Source organism: Hoplias malabaricus, chromosome 6 (assembly GCF_029633855.1).
Source record: "Hoplias malabaricus isolate fHopMal1 chromosome 6, fHopMal1.hap1, whole genome shotgun sequence".
Lineage (NCBI taxonomy): Eukaryota > Metazoa > Chordata > Actinopteri > Characiformes > Erythrinidae > Hoplias > Hoplias malabaricus.
The window spans coordinates 2,369,231-2,393,805 of record NC_089805.1 but is presented as its reverse complement, the minus strand read 5'-3'; the positions used below and the strand labels follow the sequence as shown (position 1 = coordinate 2,393,805).

The window sequence follows — 24,575 nt, the reverse complement described above, 5'->3', positions numbered from 1 at the left end:
GTTGACTGGAAGGAAAGAGTGTGGTAGAAAAAGGTTCACAAGCACCAAACATAACCGCAGCCTTTAAAGGATGGTCAAGAAAAGGCCATTCAAAAATTTGGGCGAGATTCACAAGGAGTGGACCGCTGTACTTCATTTGGAAATCAATGTCCCAGAGTCTGGAGGAAGAGTGGAGAGGCACACAATCCAAGCTGCTTGAGTCTAGTGTGAAGTTTCCACAGTCAGTGATGGTTTGGGGAGCCGTGTCATCTGCTGGTGTTGGCCCACTGTGTTAAATCAAGTCCAAAGTCAGCGCAGCCTTCTACCAGGAAACTTTAGAGGACTTCCTGCTTCCCTCTGCTGACAAACTTTATAGAGATGCGGATTTTATTTTCCAGTAGAATTTGGCACCTGTCCACATTGCCAAAGGTACCAATACCTGGTTTAATAACCACAGGATCACTGCTTGATTGGCCAGCAAACTCGCCTCACCTAAACCCCATAAAGAATCTATGGTTTATTGTCAAGAGGAAGATGAGAGACACCAGACCAAACAATGCAGACGAGCTGAAAGCCTCTATGACATACAGCATTGATGCAGTAATTCATGCAAAAGGAGCCCAGACCAAGTATCGAGTGCATATACTCTACGTACTTTTCAGTAGACCAACATTTCTGTATTAAAAATAATTTTTTTTTAATTGGTTTTATATAATATTTTAATTTCCTGAGATAATGACTTTTGGGTTTTCACTGTCTGTGAGCCATAATCACCAACATTAAAAAAAATAAATGCTTGAAATTGTCAGGACTGGGCGGACTGACGGAGGCGGACGCACTTGCTAAAACACAGTGACTAATTTTATTGAACAATTGATAACAAAACAGGAATAGACAGACTTGGATAACGCGACGGGAAACTAAGATAAAGAAAGACAGAGAGAGAGATTTGGACAGAAAGACTTTGACAGAGAGAGAAACAGACATAACCTAGACAGAGTCAAAACAGAGACCTAGACATGAGAGGCTTAGACAGAGAGAGAAACGGACTAAACCAAACAAGTACATGAAGCACAAGGGAAAAACAGACAGATATACACAGGGTGGTGAATCAAATCAAGGATAAGACAGACACGCAAACGTGGAATATCCAACAAACATACACAGAGACAAAGGGACTTATATACACACAAGGACACCTGAGACTGATAATGAGGGGGCAGGGTTACAAATGAGACACTGACGAGGAGGAGGGACTAAGGCGGAGACAGGAACAATAACAAACAGAACCATGTGCAAGAGCACATGGCTGGGAAAACACACGACAGGACCAGGGCGGGACAGAAATAGACTCTGTGTGTAATGAATCTATATTATATGATGATATTCTAATTTATTGCGATGCACCTGTATATCCCTTTTATGCAAAATGTGTTGTTATGAATGCTGAACATGCTTACACATAATTCTACAAGAGTTCTAAAGTCCCCCCCTCCAAACACCACAACAGCCGTTAATATACTATTCTTTTCCAGCAGAAATGCACTATGTACTGGGCACAATGTTAAAGTCATGTTTAAGTTTTAGTTTTCATCTGTAATTGATGTAGGCTATGATTTATGTGAACATGCCTAAGTGCTGTTGGGGCACATTGATGGTAAAAAATTACAGTTGACAGTCGTTAGTATCCAAGGACTTGTGCCATTTTGGATCCAGAAGAATGTCAATAATGGTCTAGATTTGTACGGTTTGTGAGGTTTCAGAAGATGCCAAATTCTGTATACATTTGTAACCAAACTTAAGTTTATTGGAAGAATTTACAAAAGTAGTATATATCCTACACCTTCTGTCAAACACCTCTGTGAATGATTTATGACCCCTTGATTTATGACCCCTGATTTATGACCCAGGTGACAGGTCAGTACAGGATGTCCTTATATGGGCTTCCCCTCACACCTACACCCCACCCCTGACACCCTCACCCCCCAACATATTGGGGGTGTGTTGTGTTTGCATGTGTTATTTAAAATGACCCTGTGGATTTCTATGGCTAAACGCTTTTTAAAATGTCTACAGTGTGTGTAAATCAGTCTCTTTTAAGAGAATCTGCAGTTACACCAACTATTAGTTCTGAAACCAACGTTGCTTTTGCGCCAAGGAAGAAACGGCGTGGTAAAGCATTTGGTAGCAGCCCTCGCGAATATTTTAGGGATGTTAAAATTAAACTGTTTGATTCTCGGGCTTATGACTGACAGGTCAGTACAGGATGCCCTTATACGGGTTTCCCCTCACACCCACACCACACCCCTGACACACCCACAGCCCCCCATGTATATATAGTTAGCTTGAATCCTGTGTTTGTGAGAAAGCCTATACCGACACTATTTGGAAGTCGCAATGGAGTCCTACATTTTCGGTAAGTGTTTAAACTACAGATTTCTACCTAATTTTTTGTCAGAATTTCGGTGATATAATATTTTCTTACCCACTTAACAGGGTTTATCTTGTCTAGGTACATCTGAGTTAGAAACCATCCGTGCCATTAGGAGCATTGAAGGTTTATCACAACTTTGTGAAGGTATGACTCTGCTCTTTATTATTTTATGTGTCTTTTTTGATTTTAGTTGTTATTCATGAGATTATTTTTCATTTCTTCAGAAACTGTGGATGCTACGGGGTATTTAAATCCTCTTGGTAGGTTGTCTGATACATCTTATAACTCATGGTGTTATATTTTGATTGTGTGTCGCAATAGTGTGTAATTTATATGTTCTCTGTAGTAGGGTTGACACGTTTGGTTGAAGAAACAAATCTCTTAACACCGCCAGGGTTTGAAGTTGTTCCCGGCACCTCTGCTGTTGTTGAACCATTGGATGCTACGTACGCCAACAACGACCAAGCGCCGCAAACATTTACGCCGTGTTTAACAAGCAGTCCTACCCGATCCAATCAAAGCGTCCCAAGGGACATCAGGGTGCCTGTTCCACAAGGAAAACGTGGTAGTTTTGGATCTGGTGGTGCTCAAACATCGCGCTCAAGTAGTGGTAAACGTCTTAGATTGGACGATATCCACAAAACAAACGGTAATAAAAACACAATTAAATATTATTTGTATTATTTATAACATGAGGTTTGTGTGTTAACGAGTGTTTCATTATTTGATCTGTTCATAGATTTGGACATTTTCGATCTGTCGGTGTATGAGGACTGTGTTGATCCTGGTCTGTGCGCCGCTGGATGGTCTGATGAGTTATTTAAAACATGGAATGATAACAGCTTTACAGTAAAGGAGGACAACGGTGCTGCTGTTGTGCCGAATGATGTGTTAAATGATGCTCTGATCGAACCTGGGGACTCTGTTACGGATGAAATAAAATCCAATCAAGATCACGAACAACAACAACAACAACAACAACAACAACAACAAAACCAGGTGGGGGGTTGTAATTGTGCTAACAACCCTGTTGAGCTAATAACGTTGATGAGACAGATGTCACAGGAGATCGCTAAAATCTCTATTGAACAGCGTAGGCAGGCTGCTTTAAACCGCAGGCGTGACAATATTATTCAGAAACAGGTTGAACGTATTGAAGCCTTGTGTAAAGAACAAACAGCTAATGCCAATTTAGTTAAGGATATTCATGGTTTGTGTAAGAAACAGGTTGCGCACAGTGAAACAGCGTTAGAATTGTTGTATAAATTAAACAGACTTTTGCAGTTAAAAAAATCAACACGGATCCCTGTTGCAGGGCCGTCTTGTAGATAATAATAGTTAATATTATAATTGTTATTATTATTATTATTGTGTTAATAATATACTGTGGTTTTTTTTTTCAAGTATGTGTTAAATAAATCAAATCATTAACGTACATTCAAAAGTAATAGCATTATTTTAAACCATTGACATTTAAAAACCAACAATTTGTGTATCGAAAACCAAATAGGTCTAAACAGTCATGGCATCTACAGATTTTGCGCGTGATGACCCCGAGTGAAAAAATGCTTTGTCTTATGGACGAATATGATATGGGTATTGAATCGCTTAGCAACCAGCAAGACGTAGACATACAAGACAGCGATAACAGTAACGCACATGGCTTATTACAAATTACACTGGACGAATGGTTAACAAACACAAGACAAGCATCACATACACAACCGGTTAAGCGTTGTAGATATGATAGTAGTGGCGAACAATCAACAGATTTTGCATGTGATGACACAACATATGATGCTTGGGGGCGGTTGTCTCCAAGTGAAAAACTACACTGTCTTATCGAAGAATGTGACATGGCTATAGCAGACCTAGAAAATGATATTCAAAATAATACACAACACATAAACAATGAACAAACAGGTAGCGGTGTGACAACACCTGGACATTCAGCATTTGACCCAACAGCTCCTAACTTTGGTTTATCTGACGGTCATATAGCAGAATTGGTGAGAAATGGTGGTGTTGTAGACGATTATACCATAGTGTCTAGGAATCGGTTTAACAGCGTTGTGCTTCACCGGATGCTGAATTTACATGATGCGCCATCCACAGACATAGCTTCATACACGTCCTATATACACGATGTGTTGTCAGAAATTGTGTCATTCTCCAGGGTCTTGGCTGGTGATGGCGGTGTTGTCGACATCACCCTAAGAGGTAGTAGTTTAACATCTGATGTAAACACGGTGTTGTCTTCAAGGGACGGTTACAGTGTGGACAGATTTTCAGACGCTATTGAAAGGGTTATGCAGAGCAATAACAGTATTAAAACGGATGAGAGTTTGGCTCTGACTGTCTCGATAGTCGTGGGTAAAAATGGTGGTGTTCGTCGTAAGGTGCGTGACCTAGCACACGATCAGGTGATCAAAAGGAACAGACTGAATCTTTTCTGCCCAACAAACATCTCAAACAATCTGTGTTTTGCAATCTGCATTGCTCTTTTTCTGAATCCGCATGTACCACATAACACATTAGAACCTATAGCCGAACAGATACAGATAAACATTGGCTACACACGTGACCATAGAGTAGGTTTTAATGATATTGGTCGTTTTGAATATAAGTATGGTATTAAAATAGTTGTGTTCCACAAGAGTCGTTCGGGTAAATTAGAAAAGTACCAAACCAAAGACAAACCACATACCAAGACTGCGTTTCTGTACCTCCATGACGGTCATTATTATTTGGTAAAAAATTTGAAAGCGTTCATGGGGGTGCCGCATGTTTGCACGTTTTGTTATACGGGCTACACTAACGCCAGAGATCATAGCTGTAAATATAGTTGCGATGTGTGTCAAGATGCGATGTGTCACAAACACCCCAGGCGTGTGAAATATTGTGATGACTGTTCGCGTTACTGCAAGTCTGTCTATTGCTATGAGCAGCATAAGAAACAAAAACAACAGTCTATTACAGGGGTGATAGCATCCTCATGCAATCTAACTAAGTATTGCAAAAAATGTGGCCATCGTTATCACGTAAGTTTAATAAAACCAAAACCCCACAAGTGTATGTCGGGTCGTTGTGTTCATTGTGGTGAAGATTTAATATCGGACACCACACATGAATGTTACATACAGCCGATCAAAATAAAAGAACCCAGTAATTCCTACATCTTTTTCGACTTTGAGACACGCTTTGAAAATGGAAAGCATGAAGCTAATTTTGTCTGCGCTATTACATATGATGGTACAGAATTCACTGCAGAAGGGTCTGACTGCATAGAAAGGCTTATGAGAAAGTTTAGACAGCTCAAATATCAAGGGTACACATGGTTAGCACACAATGCGGCCGGTTTTGACAATTTTCTATTATTGGAATATTTTTCTAGTGTGGGTGTCGCTGTCAAAATCACCATGATGGGGTGTAGACTGATCTCCATGTATGATGAAACATACAAACAACGTTACATAGACTCATATTCATTCATTCCAATGCGTTTGGCTAAAACAACATCAGCCTTAAATCTAACATGCTCCGAGAAAGGACATTTCCCACACAAATTCAATTTAAAACAAAATGAGAACTATGTGGGGCCATACCCTGAAAAGGGTTTTTATGGTTATGACACTATGAACGACAAAGACAAAAAAGAGTTTGACGAATGGTACGACACAGTCTCAAACGGTGTTTTTGACTTCCAAAAGGAGTTGTATGTTTACGGCAGGAACGACGTTGTTTTACTGCGCGAAGCATGTATCAAGTATCGCGAAGAATTCATTCAGTGCACAAAGCTAGACCCGTTTAATTATACGACATTAGCATCATGTTGTATGGCAGTATACAAAACACATTTTCTACCAAAAGACACGCTGGCGCTGACACACAACAACGCATACATTAACCAGCACAAGACATTCTCTAACGTCTCTATTGAATGGCTTGAGTATGTTAAGCATGTAAGAGATGTTGATGTGCACCACGCTTTAACTCACGGGGAAATGAAGTTTGGCGCATATTATGTGGATGGTTATTATGAAAAAGATGGTGTGCGAAAAGCTTTAGAATTTAATGGTTGCATGCATCATGGTCATGAATGTCGTTACAACCCGAACCAGTGCCATCCTATGTCAAAGGTCTTGTATGGTGATTTGCGAATGCGGTTTGATACCAAGGTGGAGACGCTTGTTCGTGCATATGGTCTAGAAGTTGAAGTGATGTGGGAATGTCAGTGGGCATCTGCTAAGAGGGATGATTTGGATGTTGCCACGTTCATTTCTAATTACACAGCTCCTGAAAGGCTCAAACCAAGAGACGCACTTTTTGGTGGTCGAACAAATGCGTATAATTTGTATTACAAAGCAAAGGAGGGTGAGAAGATTAGATATTTGGACTTCACTAGCTTGTACCCATTCTGCCAGGCCCGGAAGAAATACCCGGTAGGGCACCCCCAAATATTTTTCAAAGACTTTCAACCTCTTGAGGATTACTATGGTCTAGTCAAGGCAACAGTATATCCGCCAAGAAAACTCCTCCACCCTGTTTTACCATATCGTTGTAATGGAAAGTTAATGTTCCCGCTGTGCCGCACATGTGCCGGGCACGAAAACCAGTTGCGTTCGTGTATGCATAGTGATGAAGAGAGATCTATAACGGGGTCATGGGTCAGTATTGAACTAGTGAAGGCTGTTGAGAAAGGGTATGTAGTTGCAAAAATCCACGAAGTTTGGCATTTCCCAGACAGTTCAGAGACGTTGTTCTGCGAGTATGTAAAGACGTTTTTACAGTACAAGCAGGAGGCCAGTGGTTATCCAGCACATGCTGTCACAGAGGAAGAGAGGGCCGAATACATCAGGGATTATTTTGAAAAGGAAAATATCCAACTGAATCCTGACAAGATATGCCTTAACCAGGCGCGTCGTTCTATTAACAAATTGTTGTTAAACAGTTTGTGGGGGCGTTTTTCAATGAGGGAAAACCTGCCCGTGTCTGAAGTGTTAACGGACCCTGAACAGTTTTCACAACACATCTTTGGTGACGGCTATGAGGTTAAACACTTTTCATTTGTGTCCGACACCGCAGCATTGATTCAGTGGTGCTATTCGGCTGGAGACAGCTGTCCAACACGCGATATTAATGTATTCCTCGGCGCATTTACAACAGCTCACGCTCGTTTAGAATTGTATAATCTAATGGATAAATTGGGAGACAGGTTGTTGTATAGCGACACTGACAGTGTTATTTTTGTTTCTCGTGAAGGTGATTGGGAACCCCCTCTGGGGCCTTATTTAGGCGATTTGACAGATGAAATTGGTGGTGGTGATTACATTACAGAGTTCTGCTCGGGAGGTCCTAAGACGTACGGTTATCTTACAGCTGGCGGTAAAACATGCATGAAAGCAAAGGGCATTACGCTAAATTCTGAAAACTCAAAAGTTATTAGACTCGACACACTTATTGACCTTGTTGATAATTATGTGACAAATCGCGATACTAGCCGACACATACTTGCTCGCGCTGACGGCATTGTGAGAAATAAAAAGAACCTCACGCTGAAAAACAAATCAGTAGTGAAGCGGTTTAAAGTTGTGTACAACAAACGTGTCCTGTTGCCTGATTTTTCAACACTTCCTTATGGGTACTAAAGACGGTCGAGGTGTGATAGATGTTGACGGGTTTGATTTTAGATTACAACACCCATTTTCGTGTGTAATAAGCGGACCATCAAATTCCGGAAAAACTTTTTTTGTAAAACAGTTGATTGAGCGTTCTGATGAGTTGATTTCAAATAAAATAGAAAATATAGTATACATTTATGACTGCTGGCAACCCCTTTATGATGAAATGTTAAAGATAAGAAATATTATTTTTGTTCAAGGGATACCAACGTCGCTATGTGACGACACACTTTTACCGCTTAACAGAAATAATTTGTTAATAATTGATGATGTTATGAAAGATGCCAGCAATAATGCCGAAGTGGAAAAGGTGTTTACACAGTATGTACATCACAGAAATTTAAGTGCCATTTACTTAATGCAAAATTTGTTTTTTCAAGGAAAGTCTAGTAGGACAATTAGTTTGAACACAAACTATCTCATATTATTTAAAAATCCTAGAGACAACAATCAGGTTTGTGTGTTAGGTAGACAGATGTACCCCGGCAACACCAAATTTTTCATGGAATGTTTTCAAAACGCTGTTAGCAAGTCCTTCGGTCACCTTTTAATTGATTATAAAGCTAAGACTCCTGAAAATTTTCGTCTCAGAACAGATCTGCTTTCAAACACGCCTGTTGTTTACATTCCGAAAATACGCAGATAGATCAGTATGTCGGACAGACTATATAGAAACCTGCCGCTTCTTAAACTTTTATTTAAAGCCACACCAGCACAGAGACGTGTTATTTTACAAACGGCGTCTAATGAACTTATCTTAACTCTGTGCGAGGTTGCCCTTAATGTTCTTAATGGCACCGTGCCTCTCACATCAACACAATATCGTGAGTTAAAGAAGAAGAAGTCTGAAATTAAATTTATCGCAAATAAAAAGGTTGGTGTTTCACGGAAAAAGAAAATAATTAATCAGAAAGGCGGCTTTCTTTTACCATTGTTAAGCGTTGCTTTACCATTTATAGCAAGCTTGATAGCAGGGAGATAAACTGAAGACATGGAGTACGCTGAAAAATTATTTTTGGTACCTCAGCACCAGTTGGATAAGTTAAAGAGTGATAACAGTCGGGGCGCTGTCAGACAAATTGTAGAAAATGATTTGGACGTGTCGATCAGAGATATTTTGGCCAGGAGGGATCTCGACCCCCACGAGAAGGCCAAACTTTATACATCCGTGTTACAGAGATATTTAACCATCGCTAAACATGGTGATATGGAGACCAATACTTTAACATTGTCATTGCCGCCTGCGGATACTGTTAATAAGGAAATAAATGTTGTCGATCAGACTGGTAACAAACATTCCATAACCGATGATGTTCTTAGAAATGTATCTTCGCGAAGCAGACAGAATGTTCAGTATGTTTTAGATACAATGTCTAAATCAAAAGATGTGTCTTCCTGGAATGAATTAGGAGAATTTGTCTTAAATGGACGTACGATCCCAGGGTCACATATTCTGGACTTGGTGAAAAGCATCACCACCGCACACCGTGTTAGCGATGATCGTAGACCTCGGGGGTGGAGCGAGTTTCTAGAGGCTTTTGCTGTTTTAAACATACCTCTTTCTACCATACCAAATAAGTTTGTCAGACAAAAAATTAATTTGTTAAAAAATAAAAAGTCTGCTGATTATGCTACACCAGTGAAAGACACTTTGCAATCGTCTGTTAAGAGTGTTGAACACCCCAGATTTCTCTCCCCCGTTTTAGACAGAAGTGTTTGGTTAAACTTCTAACTGTTATATATTTTATTTTTATTTTATCTGATGTGTGATTGTTTTGTTTACTTGATTGTTTTGAATATTTTTCACAATGTTTGAAAAACTGTCATTTGTTGTTTTATTATTGTTACATGTATATTTGTAAATAAACGAACCAGAGTTGAAAATCTTTTTGAAAATCAGTGTTTTTATTCGTCAGCTTTACACTACACAGGGTTATACAATAAACATCTCTCCTTTTTGAACATGTTGTATACAAATAAACGACCTGTTCTTACAAACACACGGATACAAATGTTTCACAAAGGTTGAAACCATATTGTCATTTTTAGTTAAATTAAAACCATATTTTGACATCACTTCTTCATAATTACACAGTCTAACCATGTGGTATAGAAAAAACACACAATGTTGACCGCATGTGGTTGATGTAAAATCTTGAACTTGTCTGGTAGAATACCTCAAAGTCGTGCATGTTGTTTTAAGGAAATCACTAATAATTTTAGGGAACTTGTCATAGGTAGGTGCATTTCCAAAACTGTCAAAAAAACACCCGACACGGTCTTCACTTATGTAGATAGCAAGCCAATGTTCGCCAGGAAGATCAGATGAGTGTGTATTGACAATAGCCGTCACAGGTAATTTCCATATACCATTTGTTGGTAATTGGTCACATGCTAACACACCGAGAAAATGTGTGTTAACAGCCACTTTGTCCATTACAGCAGACAGCTCCAACGTATTCATTAGTAATAATCCACTAAAACTTGTCTTCGGTTAGAGATTTCAATGATGCTGTCAAAAACAGCATACACAACCAAATTTACAGTATGCGGGAGCGGCTGTCTGAAACGGACCTCCAGTCTAATATTACCTGATTTGACCAAAGACACGTGTTGACCGCATTCTTCATCAGGTGTGAGGTTAAACGCATACAGAGTGTAGCCCTGTAGGAAATCCTGCCTATCAATTGGCAATGCCTGGTTTTTCAGATGTCTTCCAGATGCAAGCGCTAACTGGAAGAATTCGCGCACGGCGGAACCAGTGTGGAAATCGGGTTGGTGTGGTTTGGCTGGAAATTGTTGGCCGTCTAAATAGACCGCAAGAAACTCCAAGTTGTAATGTTTAAACGCGAAGGGGTTTTTATTATACGCGCCTGTGAATGCATCATTATCAACCATGGCTATTATCATAGACTTGGGTAGAGTCCCCAAGAACAAATTTTCTTGGTTAGAAACACGTGTTCCAGCGGGTATGGAAAAGTTTTTTAGACACACTCTGTCAATGGGGTATTTAGCCGTTGTTGACAACAATGTCTGGGCATGACCCAACCTTACAGCTGGTGACACAGATACTTTTTTGACAAATAACGATGCAGAGAGAATATTCACTTTGTATGCTAACGCGTCATGCCGCATTAGACAGAAATCATCCTTATTACGTGTCATGCGAATTTTTATATCAACACCGTTAAGCATCAATTTCTCCTGAAAAAATATGTCGCTATGAATCGGGGTCAGCAGTTCTACCACATTACTAGCGTTTGTAAATGCGGCCCTCTTTGCCAAACCGCTATTGTTCCTTGCGGGGTTTGTTTCATCCATATGCCCTGCAGTGTCCAGATAAAAGAGGCCTGCAGAGAAGACAGTTTCCAGGGTGTCCCGACCATAGTTGGCGAGACATTCTATCATGCTACGGTATGGGTAGGTACTTGAACTCTGTGATACCAGCCTGTCTCCTAGGGACACGTCGACCTGTGAAAATATTGTGGCTCCAGGATAGTTTATCAACCCCACAGCGGCTCCGTCATCAATGTCGCTTCCGTCAGGTTTTGTGATTTTAAGACGAAGGTATAATAGTGTGTTATTTAGATCCATATAATCTTCACCATGGCCGGCTATGAAAAACTCCAGTGGGGCAGTGTCGGATATTGCTGACAGCGGCGGAATTTCGACATAAGTGTTTTTCTCAATAGCGGTTTGTGTTAAAGGTACTGTAAACAAGTCCAGTTCTGATTTAATACACTCCTCAGACATGCGATGAAGTAGAGCCATGATCAGAAAATGGTTTTAATAGGTTTCCTACAGGTCGAGGTTGTTGTCTGCTTCCCCTTACGCTTTCTTTTTGACACTATGTGTTTTTTCATCTCAAGCTTGGTTTTCTTAGCAGGACGGCCACGCCTCTTACCAGGGGGTCGTTTCACAGATTTTCGAGCCATCACCAACATACCCGACCCATCTTGATTGTGTGCCATCATACGCGTCAGACCGTTACTGACAACATCGCTTACAATGTTTTTAGCAGCTGTTTTTAGATGTGGTTTGGCTATATTAAAACCCTTCTTGAACAACGGTATAGCCATTCTGAATAAATTTCTAAAAATCCCACCAAATCCCGCACCATACATTGTTGGGCTACCTGTATAGCCGGGCATGTGGCCTCCGGCCTGACTTTGATAGTAAGAAACGTAACGTTCAGGATCCATGGCCTGTCTGTTGAAAGATTCCATTTTCAAAACCTAATTCCTTGTTTTACAGGTCTAAAGTGTAGCTTTACAACCACTTTCCCATAAGAAAAATTTACGTGCTGGTTCTGATCGGTTTTCACTTCTATAGCGATATCGTTTATCTGTGATTTTGTTGTCGACACGTAGTGTGGCTTACTGTATCTAACTGTGACAATATCATGGTTGTTCCCTGATATATGTACACATCTGAACAGAGGTACAAAACTGTCACCAATTAATTGGTAATCAACAATGTCTGTGTAAACAAACATTGAGTAGAAACCACCATAGATGTCGACAGGGTGTGGCGCGTACTCTTTTTGTACGACATCCGGGTCATTTGTTTTAACTACACACTCTAGTATCACACCCGGTTTAAAACCCAAGATGATGGCTAGTTTACCATTAAATATCAAACCGATATCAGATAACGTCTTAATAAATAACCTGTGACTTATTTGGTCATAAACAAGACCTATTGAATGGTCTGCTAGATGGATATTAATCTCAGCAACTAATGCCGGTATATGGTTATAATACCCTGTAGGTAGTGTTATTTGTGTTGTTTTGCCCGATTTTTTATCAATTACGCTAAATGTGGCATCTAGCTCACAAAAGGTTGTCCACGTTCGTGGGTATTGAAACTCTATCACCCCTACTTCCCAGTCACCTTTTAGATCGATTGGTTTCGCTAGTTTTGTTCTATAATTAGAAATTTGATTATCGGGGTATACCGACATAGACGAATTGCTCGGCAGTGTGACGCAAAAACCATTGTCCCCCATATTTGTCCTTTGATGTAAATGAACTAGTTCACAAAGTACAACACCTTTTAAGGCCTTTGTATGTCCACAACATCATTTTCAGGAACCCAGCTGTTAAATTTTGACGGCCAACCTAACCATTTCACTAAAACCATTGTTTTTTTACCCTGTTTTTTTTTATCCAAAATTTTTTCAACTTTGAATGCTTTTTCTGTAGACATGCGTATTTTTTGCAACTCTTCTTCATAGAAACGGCCGTGTATAATGTCACCGTCATAATCTTTCAATTTATAAACGGGTGGTTGTCGTCGGATACATTCTGATATAGTGAAAAACTCCTGTGTATAGTTCTCCTCATACCCCTTTGTAAACGGACCCCTGACTTTAGAAATACGCACAACGTCACCAGTCTTGTACTTAAATATGGTTTTCTTGTCTAATTTGTTTCTCACACCATACAGCGTTTTAAACACGCTAGATTCGTTTTCTTTCGTCACATCAGCTGGCTTGGTTTTGATACTACGGTGGTAACTATTATTGTAACCGCTCATAATATCTTGTAAAACATCAATGTACCTTTTGGAGTTTACAGCTGTTAGATAACGCCACATACGACTTTTTAGCGTTCTATTAAACCGCTCTATGACACTGGCTTTTAGCTCACTACCTGTAGCAAAATGTGTGATTTTGTTTTTTGATACTAAATTTTGAAAATGTTTGTTGAAAAACTCTTTACCCCTGTCAGTCTGTAACTTTTGAGGAACTCTGCCTTCTTCTAATATGTTCGCAAATGCCTTTGAGACTTCTATACCAGACTTATTTTTTAACAGTCGAGCCCACGCATATTTGCTGAACACGTCAATACATGTCAACATATATTTATATCCGTCATTTTCCCTAGAATACGCACTCATATCAACAAGATCAGCTTGGAATTGAGCGTCAATGCCATATACTATAACCCGGTTTCTTTTGTAATTATGTCGTATGGGTTTGTGGAGTGTGTATGCATCCTCTCCAGATAACCAGTCTGAAACCTGTTGATCAGACAGACACAATCCTGTATTCTCTAAAACACCCCGTTTCAAACGATTTTTACCGCCTAATGAACCAGAATTAGACGGCGTGTAATATACCGTTCTCATAAGATTTGATGTGTCGATAGATGACATTGTTGAAAATAATGACCCCAGATTTGTTTGTTTGACTGTTTTATTCACAATGCATCGATGAAATCTAAAAAGTTTGCACACACATCTACATTTTTCTCAACTAGATATTCAACAAATGTTTCAATCACTTTACGAACATCAATTGGTTTCTTTGTTGAAAGTTTTATCACACAAATGTCTATTATATATGTACATAGACAAAGCACATAACCAATTTTTACCACATTTTCACTCTTAGGCATGAGAGACAGTAATTTACTAATAGTCACAAGGGTTGTTTCATCAGAATCTATACATAACTGTGTCAAATGACACCAATCATGCGATGTTGATTTAACAATATTCATTTGGTTCTTGAAATTTTGTAAACGTTTAACATTGACATCATACACACTATTAACGAGTGTAAAATCATCCACACTATCGTCAATACATTTATACAACAAACGTGTCAATTCGCAGTTCACACGGTGTTTCAGCACACGCTTTGACAGACTTTGGTGTCCGCAAACTATCCCCATTTTCACTTAAACAGCTCTGCAAGTCTTTGAATCACCTTCCCAACAGTCAACGGCATCGCTGACAAACCGTTCAGAGGTTTGATCAATCAGGCTTTCTCTTAGTTCCTGCAGCTTTTCCACAATGTACGGCTCGCATTGTAATTCACAGACGACTGTTTCAACACATCCTTGAATTTTTAGAAGGGGTAGTTCTATTCCAAAACACTTTAGAAGCCCAGCTATGGCCTGTTTTAAGGCAGGCGTGAACAATGTCCTTGTTATATCTTTATAGTATTTTTCAAAAAAGAAGATATCAGGTTCAAACAGACACGAATGTCGAAGTTGACTAGGGTGATCCACTTCACAACCAAGACATGTTTCCTTCAGCTTGTTGTTTATGATGTGTTGTAGGATTACAACGACAGTGGACTTTATCAGTTTTAGCGCCGTAGAGCTTACTTGCCCGTCCACCACATCAATCGGAGCAGATATAGCGTTGTCTTCAGGAGCTTCAGCGATTGTCAGTTGTCTAGCCATCAACGTTGCCAAATCATCCACCGGGTCTTGTCGAAAAACATGCGGGTTCGCAATGTCCACACAACTGAGATCATCACCATATTGACCCAACAAACTGTTGTCTGATACCGCTTTGGCAACCGCCGTCGATTCACCATAGCTGTAGTTTACAAGCCCATGACCCGTGTCAATCGGCGTATATTCAATGTCTGACAGTCGATAATTTCCACACCACATAGGTCCACGGGTGTCGGGATAGTCTGCTGGAAGAATGTCCTCAAACATGATGGCTTGCGTGTTGTTCGTTTCTTGACTTCGTGTGGTTTCAGTGTCGGCTTATGTTTCTTTTAACAGACATCACTGGAAGGCGTTGATCCACTTTTGACCATCCCACAAACGTCATAAGCCCGAGAATCAAACAGGTTAATTTTAACATCCCTAAAATATTCGCGAGGGCTGCTACCAAATGCTTTACCACGCCGTTTCTTCCTTGGCGCAAAAGCAACGTTGGTTTCAGAACTAATAGTTGGTGTAACTGCAGATTCTCTTAAAAGAGACTGATTTACACACACTGTAGACATTTTAAAAAGCGTTTAGCCATAGAAATCCACAGGGTCATTTTAAATAACACATGCAAACACAACACACCCCCAATATGTTGGGGGGTGAGGGTGTCAGGGGTGGGGTGTAGGTGTGAGGGGAAGCCCATATAAGGACATCCTGTACTGACCTGTCACCTGGGTCATAAATCAGGGGTCATAAATCAAGGGGTCATAAATCATTCACAGAGGTGTTTGACAGAAGGTGTAGGATATATACTACTTACAAATATTCACATTTTTTTGCAATAAACCAGTGAAACAACCATTTAATACCTCAACACAGCTAATATAACAAGCGTTTTCTCCACATTCAACACCAAATGCCACTTTAAATGACTTCTGCTCTCATAATTATACAACCACCTGAATAAAATCCCTCATAACAGTACACATTAGCAAATCAGATGTTGTCTCAAGGGCATCATTAGTTGCATCAGGTGTGCTTGTCCTTAAACATATTCCATACCTGGACTGGCTAGGGGTTTGATGACATAACACAAAAAAAAGCTTACAAAAAGATGGAAGGAGATGGAAACATAGTTTGCAAGTTCAAATTTTTAAGAAACGCTGGCTACACTACTTGGATGTGGAAGTAGGAGGAAGCTATAACCAGCTGCCACCAGATTTCTGAGGAAGCAGGTGGTCGAAACCCGAGTGACTGCAAAGGACCTGCAGCAAGATTTGCTGGCACAGGCACTGTGGTTTGTGTTTGCACAGTAAGCTGCATACTAACCACTGAAGGTCACCATGCCCAAACTCCAAGACATAAACTTATACTGACACAAAAGGTCAATGGAATTTGGCTTCGGTGTACTCAAAACCATATAAATATGCCACAGAACTTTTCACATTATATTCTGTGAACGAAAACTGGAACTTTTCAGGCCTTTGGCTCTAAGTTATATCTGGAGGGGAGAGAATAAAACATATGCTGAAAAGAACCCCCTGCCTACAGTGAATCAGGCTCTGGGGCTGCTTTGCTGCTTCTGGCACTGGAAACTTGTAGTGTGTGGAGGGAAAAATCTCCAATCAAAAACCAGTAAATCCTGGGAGAAAACATGATGCCTTCTGTGAGTAGGCTGAAGCTTGGGTATCGGTGGATTTTCCAACAGGACAGTGATCCCATGTGTACCTGAAAGTCCACCAAGGCTTGGCTTTAGAAGAAGTCCTGGAAGATTCTGGAGAGACTGTCACAATCATATGACTTGAACTGCATAAAAATTGTTTGGTGGGATTTGAAGAAGGTTTACAGCACACAAACCCAACAGTATCAGTGAACTGGTGGCCATTACCCATGATGAATTGGCCAAGATTTTTCAGGAACACTGCCTGAAGCCGGTGTCTGGCTATTCTTCACACTTGCAGCAGGTCAAAACAGTAAATGTGTTCAGTATTAAAGATGTCATCCATCCATCCATTATCTGTAACCGCTTATCCAACTTAGGGTCGCGGGGGGTCCAGAGCCTACCTGGAATCATCGGGCGCAAGGCGGGAATACACCCTGGAGGGGACGCCAGTCCTTCACAGGGCAACACAGACACACACACATTCACTCACACACTCACACCTACGGACACTTTCGAGTCTAAAGATGTCATGAAAGTGTTAAATAATTCTGAGACTGCAGTAGTCATTGAAAGTGGCATTGTGTGGTGAATTTGGAGAAACCACTTCTGCAAACATAATTGCAATGGGGGTTGACCTTTTGACTTTAATATGTTAAGCTTAACAACAAAAGCTTACACTCAAAAACATTTTGTATCTTCATAGATTTTGAAAATAATGAATTAATTCAACAGCATTTTTGTTTAAGTCTCAGAAATCACACACATTTACATGTTAATATTATATAGGCCAGTGTACTTTTTATGCAGGAGCGTACTGTCAGGATCGCGGACCAGACTGACGGAGGCGGACGCACTCGCTAAAACACAGTATACTTTTTATTTAAACAAGATACAACAAAACAGAGAGACTTCGACAGAAAAACAACAAATAAGGAGCTAACAGAGACTAAACTTGGGCACGGAGCACTAAACAGACTAAACCTAAACACAGAGAGCTAAACAGACTAACACAGGACAGAGAGCTAAACAGACTAAAGAGGGATACAGACAGACTGAAGGGAGCGAAACGACAATGACAGTGGAAACGAGAAACAGCAAAGACAGACAAACTAATCCTAAACAAAGAGAACTAAAGCAAACAGGACAGACAGACTAGCGGGCTAAACAACATGACATGGGAAAGGAAATGAATGACCCACAAACAGGAAGCAAGACAAGGGAACTTAAATACATTACATAGACAAGAGACACCTGCGACAGATAACGAGGGGGATGGATTACAAACCACACTGACAAGGACACTGATGAGGAGGAGGAACCAAGGCGGGACACGGGCGGAGACCTGGACAATAACAAACAGACACGACAGGACAAGGGCGTGACACCTACAATCATATGTCGTCACGCTAGAGACACATTTAACTAAAAATGTAAATGGAATCTGGCTAAAGTTCATTCAGATCTGACCGGTTATTAAACACATATTAATGAAAGCTTGGAAAAGTCTGCAGTATACCGACATATGTCAGAACAGAGACACAGACAAAAAGACATTAATAACCAAATTGGGTGATTAATAAAATAAGAAACAGAATATATTTTTCTTGCACTCTTTCTTCCCTTCATTCAGTCTGTGTTTAATTTACAATTCACACAGAAGCACAAATGCAACAGATCCTAATTCAGACTTCAAAGCAAATCATTTTCAACCACAAAGAAACCTCTCTCTCTCTCTCTCTCTCTCTCTCTCTCACTCCCCAAAATAAACACATTCTCTCCCCTCATTTAGTTTCAAATTCAGGTTCAAGTGAATGTATTAGCTTAATTATAATGAACAGCTTTCACAAATTAAGAAAAGCTTTCTTTTCTCTCTCTCTCTCTCTCTCTCTCTCTCTCACAGTGTTGTGTATTCTCTCTGTCTAATGAATTGAGGGCGAGAGTACATAGTTTGTTGGAATCTCTCAATGAGGTACCTCCCTCTGAGACCAACACCAGAGCTTTAGTGTATCCTTCAGTCATGTGCGGAGGTGTGTATTTGTGTGTACACAGTTCTGAAGCTGAAGAAAGTGGATGGTAACTGTAAGTACTGGATTCTCTCAAGGAGACCTTTGAAACACATCAGAGCTTTGTCCTCCAAAACATCAAAGTACAGTGTATTATTTATTTGTATGTACCTGAATGCTAGTGTTTTAGAAACAAATACACATTTCCTGGAAAGAAAACCTTTTACACTTCATTTTCTCTTTAAAAGAATTTTGCCGTGTTGGATCCTTAATTCTTTTTCAGACAGATTGGGTCTCTGTCCGTCTGCCTTCTCGATTTTACAGTAAACACACACCCCTTCACTGAGTGAATGCACACATACTTCTTCTAAATCTGTCAAGTACATGCATTCACATAAGGTCCTGGATTAAAATAGTACACTCTCTGTTACAGGAACGGCTTTATTTCGGCTTGTTATTAGTCATGGCATTAATTTTTGTAAAATTATTAGTTAAAATTTGTGTGCATTTTTATATTATGAGGTTAATACTGTTACTGTTGAATTATTAAATGGCGATATAACTAAATTTACACTGCTATTAGGCTGCACATTCACAACACATTCATGTAATACCTGTCTGATATCATTTTTTAGATCAATTCAACTTCAAATTTTTGGTTCCTGTCACCAGTGCTGCAAACAACTTAATGCAATTTGTTCTTTTATTAAAATACTGCTCCTTCAAACATACACCCAATGGTTTTAGTTCAACCTCCAACAAGTTCATGTTCAGAACGTTTGACACTAAAATGCTTCTGTTTTTAAATCGTTAAAATTACAGGTAAATGTACATTTTGCAAAAAGCGCCAGAGCATCTCTGTTCATGTGTCTGGCACATCGTCTGTTGGGTCATTGACAGTGATTTGGGGTTTTGCTTTGCCCAACTGACCTGGTTTAACATGCTTTATTTTCTGACCTTGCCTCAAATTGATTGTTCTTTAGACTGCAAATTACAACCAGAAAGTTGTTTTCCTTTTTGCTTTGTAAGAGTAATTCATCTTCAGTTTCAGTTCCTCAGTTGGCCTCTAAAATGAGCTGAGTCTTAGCACATCACATACGTTTAAAGAGTAACAATTTATAAGGCTGTGTACACCCCACTTGAATAAATAAGATAACACTACTGGATCCACTGAAAGCATGTCCAAACTATTTTTAACAAAATATTTAATAAAGAAAAACATAGGATGGGCTTTTTGTGATGCAACTGTCAATGCACTTGCTTTATCATTGAGAGATTATGAATTTAATGCTTTGTAATGTAAATGCCAGTCATGGTCAGGGGTCCAAAGGAACATAATTGGCCACGCTTTCTGGCTGTATACAGTGTTAGTCAATGTGGATGTGTGTAGTTAATATCACACTGTTAGTTGTTATCAGCTGTCCGGTACAGGAAGGAAAACATTACTTCAGAGAACAGTTCCACTGCTCCATAGCCCAGTGATATAGGGCTTTATACCCGTCTAGCTCACACCTGGCAAATTTCATTCATCCATACATTGTCTGTAAGCACTTATCAAGTTCAGGGTCACGGTGGGTCCGGAGCCTACCCGGAATCACTGGAAGCAAGGCGGGAACACACCCTACAGGTGGCACCAGTCCTTCGCTGAGTATGAACTGAGACTCATAGTTTCTAAAGTAGTTCATGTGCACTTTAATGTAATTGTAGCAAGTCATTGTGAAGAAGCCTATGATCAAAATCAAGTTTTAAACCCTGTCCATGTGGTGTTTGTTAAGGCTATAAGGTATATCATAGCAATATAAGCAGTTAATACCTTGGCAGAGCACATTGGCTTTAAAACTACAGTGTTTCAAACTGGCAAATTCAGGTAGGGTTTGTTACATAATAAACCTTTGGAACCAATCCAATCAAGTACAAGGGCAGGGTTTTGGGCAGCAGACGAATAGTAGAAGGGTAACAGGTGTTAGAAATATAGACTTATTCATTCATTATCTGTAAGCGCTTATCCAGTTCAGGGTCGCAGTGGGTCCAGAGCCTACCTGGAATCATTGAGCGCAAGGCGGGAATACACCCTGGAGGGGGCGCCAGTCCTTCACAGGGCAACACACACACACACACCTATGGACACTGAGTCGCCAATCCACCTACTAAAGTGTGTGTTTGGACTGTTGGAGGAAACCGGAGCACCCGGAGGAAACCCACACAGGCACAGGGAGAACACACCACACTCCTCACAGACAGTCACCCGAAGGAAACCCACGCAGACACAGGGAGAACACACCACACTCCTCACAGACAGTCACCCGGAGGAAACCCACGCAGACACAGAGAGAACACACCACACTCCTCACAGTCACCCGGAGTCACCATGTCCCTGGAGCTGTGTGACTGCGACACTACCTGCTGCGCCACCATATAGACTTATTGTATTCCATAATTCTTTGTATTTTCACTGAAGACAATGGTAGTTGCTTTATTTATTTATGAAATACCTTAATAAACAATGAAAACCGTTTTTATACGTTTGCTCGGTGGCCAGAGAGGGACTTTTTTGTGTGTTGTCTGTAGTGTAATAAAAATGTGGAGAAAACTACAGCCTTAAAGCTATGGTTTTAAACCCCTCATCAAAATACTGTGTAACTCGTTATTGATAAGATGTTTAAAGAATACATATTTCGAACATTGTATTAAGGTTAAATGAAGCGGGTAAATCCTGTCTTTATTTAAATTACCCCTCGTTTGAACTGGAGGCGGAGCTGCGGTGCGCTGTTGTAATCGCTCCGTGCGGAAACCGAGGCGGTGTGGCTGTGTGACCGGAGAGAGCCGGGCTCGGAGCGTGGAGTAGGTGTGTTTCAATTGGCTTTCAGAATTGTCTGGGTTTTTTTTTTTTTTTTAATCTGAGGTATCGTGGCTGCTGCAGCTGCTTTTGCGTGTGTATGTTGGGTGAGTAGAAGCAGTGCTTTATTGTGCGTTTGTGTATATATATATGTGTGTGTGTGTGTGTACACGGCAACGTTACAGACTTTATCCCCGCGCTGTGTGTGGAATGCGATGCTGTCACCGGGCTTCGGTTCGCTTTCCTCCACATGGCTGCCCTGCGGGGATTCGACATCGGGCGCTTTAATGAAGCGGTGTCAGCGGTGGTCATCTCTGAAACGGTGAGATGTGGTCATTCCCGTTACAGCGAGCAACAGGAGGGACGTCAGACCATGACCACAGTTCAGTTCTATCAGCTTGGCTCTTAAATTCGTGGAAACTTTTCAGGTTTGTGGTGTTAGACGTGTTTGTGGTTCGGCTGAAGGGCTGTTAAGGAACTTTCAGCCCTGTGAGATGTTGAACCAAGGCGGTGGAACGCAGACAGTGATGGTTGGAGGTTTCTGTTTCTGAAGACGTGTATGTATCCGTGCATCTGTCCGTGATTCCATCGCGTTCACTGGAGGTAGAGTCTCTTCAGATATACGAGGCTTTAACATGTGGATACCTGCTTCCATCAGCTTAAATGGTCTGTTACGCATCTCTCCATTCGGTGAGACACAGCAGTGACTCGGTTTTGTGTGTGTTATCACGATGGTTTAAGTTTAAACGCGCATTGAAAGAAGATAATGAAGAAAAACCCAGCTTTAGATATCTATCTATCTATATCCAACCATTAACATGCTCCTCCTGTCGTCGGGTTAAACACTGTGTTCATCAGAATGACATGTTTAGGATTTATTTAAATAAAAAAAACTGGTATATTTCCAAACTTTAATTCTCCGTGTACAGAACTGTGCCCTTTTTACTACATAGTGCACTGATTGGTGGTTTTAGTGTCCAAAAACGTGGACAATTTCAGTGCACTCAAACAATCCCACAAGGCACTGCAAAATTAGAGTATAGCCCATGTACAGGGGTTGGACAATGAAAGTGAAACACCTGGTTTTAGACCACAGTAATCTATTAGTGCGGTGTAGGGCCTCCTTTTGCGGCCGATATAGCGTCGGTTCGTCTTGGGAATGACATACACAAGTCCTGCACAGTGGTCAGAGGGATTTGAAGCCATTCTTCTTGCAGGATAGTGGCCAGGTCTCTACGTGATGCTGGTGGAGGAAAACGTTTCCTGACTCGCTCCTCCAAAACACCCCAAAGTGGCTCAATAATATTTAGATCTGGTGACTGTGCAGGCCATGGGAGATGTTCAACTTCACTTTCATGTTCATCAAACCAGTCTTTCACCAGTCTCGCTGTGTGTATTGGTGCGTTGTCGTCCTGATACACGGCACCGCCTTCAGGACACAATGTTTGAACCATTGGATGCACATGGTCCTCCAGAATGGTTCGGTAGTCCTTGGCAGTGGTAGGTAAGTCTTGCTGTCTTGGTCACAGATGCGCCGGCAAGACGTGCACCAACAATTTGTCCTCTTTTGAACTCTGGTGTGTCACCCATAATGTTGTGCTCTTACCCTCTGCTAATTAACCCTTCACACTCTGCTCTTACTGGTGCAATGTGTAGTTAATGAAGATTGTCCACCAGGTTGCTCCAATTTAGCCATGAAACCTCCCACACTACAATGACTGGTGTTTCAGTTTCATTGTCCGACATCTGTATATTAGTGGATAGTGGATATGCATAATGTACTGCATTGTTTGTTTAAAAAAAAATCCATATGAGGTAGTGTCTGAAATCGACATTTCTCAATTCAGTTCCCTATAAGTGCACTGTATAGTGAGTAATATAGTGAATGTGCAATTAGTCCCCACCTCTATCTCCACGTAACACTTTGTCATTCACATTCAGTTCGAACTTAAATGAATCCTTAGGTTTATAACATAAGCAACCTTAGCTGTCTGTATTGCCCTTTTAAGGCTTTGGAACACTGCAATTTCAAAGCAGAAATCCTAAGTTACGGTGTTACCTGTTTATTTCTCCCATGCTGCATCTTCAAGCACATGAAAAGATCCTGACGTGGACATGTTAACAAGGTGAAAAACCTGATTTTCACAGTAGGGGGAGGTTTAAGAAATAGATTTCTCTTTCATCATAAAGTTCCAGCCAAGATGTCAACATGTTTGGAAACTCAAACCAGAGAAGAACATCTTAAAGGGGTTTTTATCGTGTTTATAAACGTAAATGTTCATCTTACGCACCATGGTTCGGCTATTTCTCCACTAGAGATGTAAAAGTAGTCATATTTGATAATGGTTGAGGTTTCTATCTTTCATCCATTTAAGAAGACCAAAGCAATGAGGCACAGAGTAATGGTTGGAGATTTCCACCGCTTCATCCATTTAGCATGATCAAAGCACTGACACACACCCACACTGGTAGCTGCAGGTTTTTTTATGCTGTATATGTATGCTGATTCCATAACCTCCAATATGTGGTGTTAGTGGTCCGTGATATATATATATATATATATATATATATATATATTATACGTGTAGACATTTTCACTATGCCTTTATATTAGGAACAACTAATTATGCCCACGGTGGAGCAGCAGGTAGCGTCGCAGTCACACAGCTCCAGGGACCTGGAGGTTGTGGGTTCGATTCCCGCTCCAGGTGACTGTCTGTGAGGAGTGTGGTGTGTTCTCCCTGTGTCTGCGTGGGTTTCCTCCGGGTGACTGTCTGTGAGGAGTGTGGTGTGTTCTC

The 24,575-nt window shown here is 40.6% G+C and overlaps 3 protein-coding genes across 7 annotated transcripts in view; all 3 read left to right on the top strand.

The window, feature by feature from the left end:
* LOC136699355 (meiosis inhibitor protein 1-like) overlaps window positions 1-20,060 on the top strand; it is a 55,141-nt gene extending 35,081 nt beyond the window's left edge. The window contains 2 exon segments of the mRNA XM_066674019.1: window positions 18,839-18,942; window positions 19,225-20,060. Of these exon segments, the coding sequence (XP_066530116.1) occupies window positions 18,839-18,942; window positions 19,225-19,291 (171 nt within the window). The 3' untranslated portion in view covers window positions 19,292-20,060.
* On the top strand, window positions 922-3,753 carry LOC136699350 (uncharacterized). The gene is made up of 5 exons (XM_066674008.1): window positions 922-2,395; window positions 2,492-2,557; window positions 2,638-2,673; window positions 2,760-3,062; window positions 3,153-3,753. The coding sequence occupies exons 1-5, from the start codon at window positions 2,377-2,379 to the stop codon at window positions 3,743-3,745; spliced, it is 1,017 nt and encodes a 338-aa protein (XP_066530105.1). The 5' UTR covers window positions 922-2,376; the 3' UTR covers window positions 3,746-3,753.
* A 1,644-nt stretch (window positions 20,061-21,704) lies between the features above and the next one.
* LOC136699351 (coiled-coil domain-containing protein 134-like) overlaps window positions 21,705-24,575 on the top strand; it is a 28,920-nt gene continuing 26,049 nt past the window's right edge. Inside the window, exon 1 of one of the 5 annotated variants that reach the window (XM_066674012.1) lies at window positions 21,705-21,786. Coding sequence is in view for 2 of the 5 variants with exons in the window: in XM_066674010.1 (XP_066530107.1) it covers window positions 22,413-22,467 (55 nt within the window). In the remaining 3 variants the exon portion in view is untranslated. Of the gene's footprint in view, window positions 21,885-21,992; window positions 22,100-22,352; window positions 22,468-24,575 lie in introns of those variants that run through there. The other 4 variants (XM_066674015.1, XM_066674011.1, XM_066674014.1 and 1 more) reach the window with 4 other exon arrangements.

Coding starts and splice junctions, on each gene's coding strand:
- LOC136699350 (XM_066674008.1), top strand. Junction 2,558..2,637: donor TTTATCACAACTTTGTGAAG/GTATGACTCTGC, acceptor TCATTTCTTCAG/AAACTGTGGATGCTACGGGG. Junction 3,063..3,152: donor CGATATCCACAAAACAAACG/GTAATAAAAACA, acceptor ATCTGTTCATAG/ATTTGGACATTTTCGATCTG.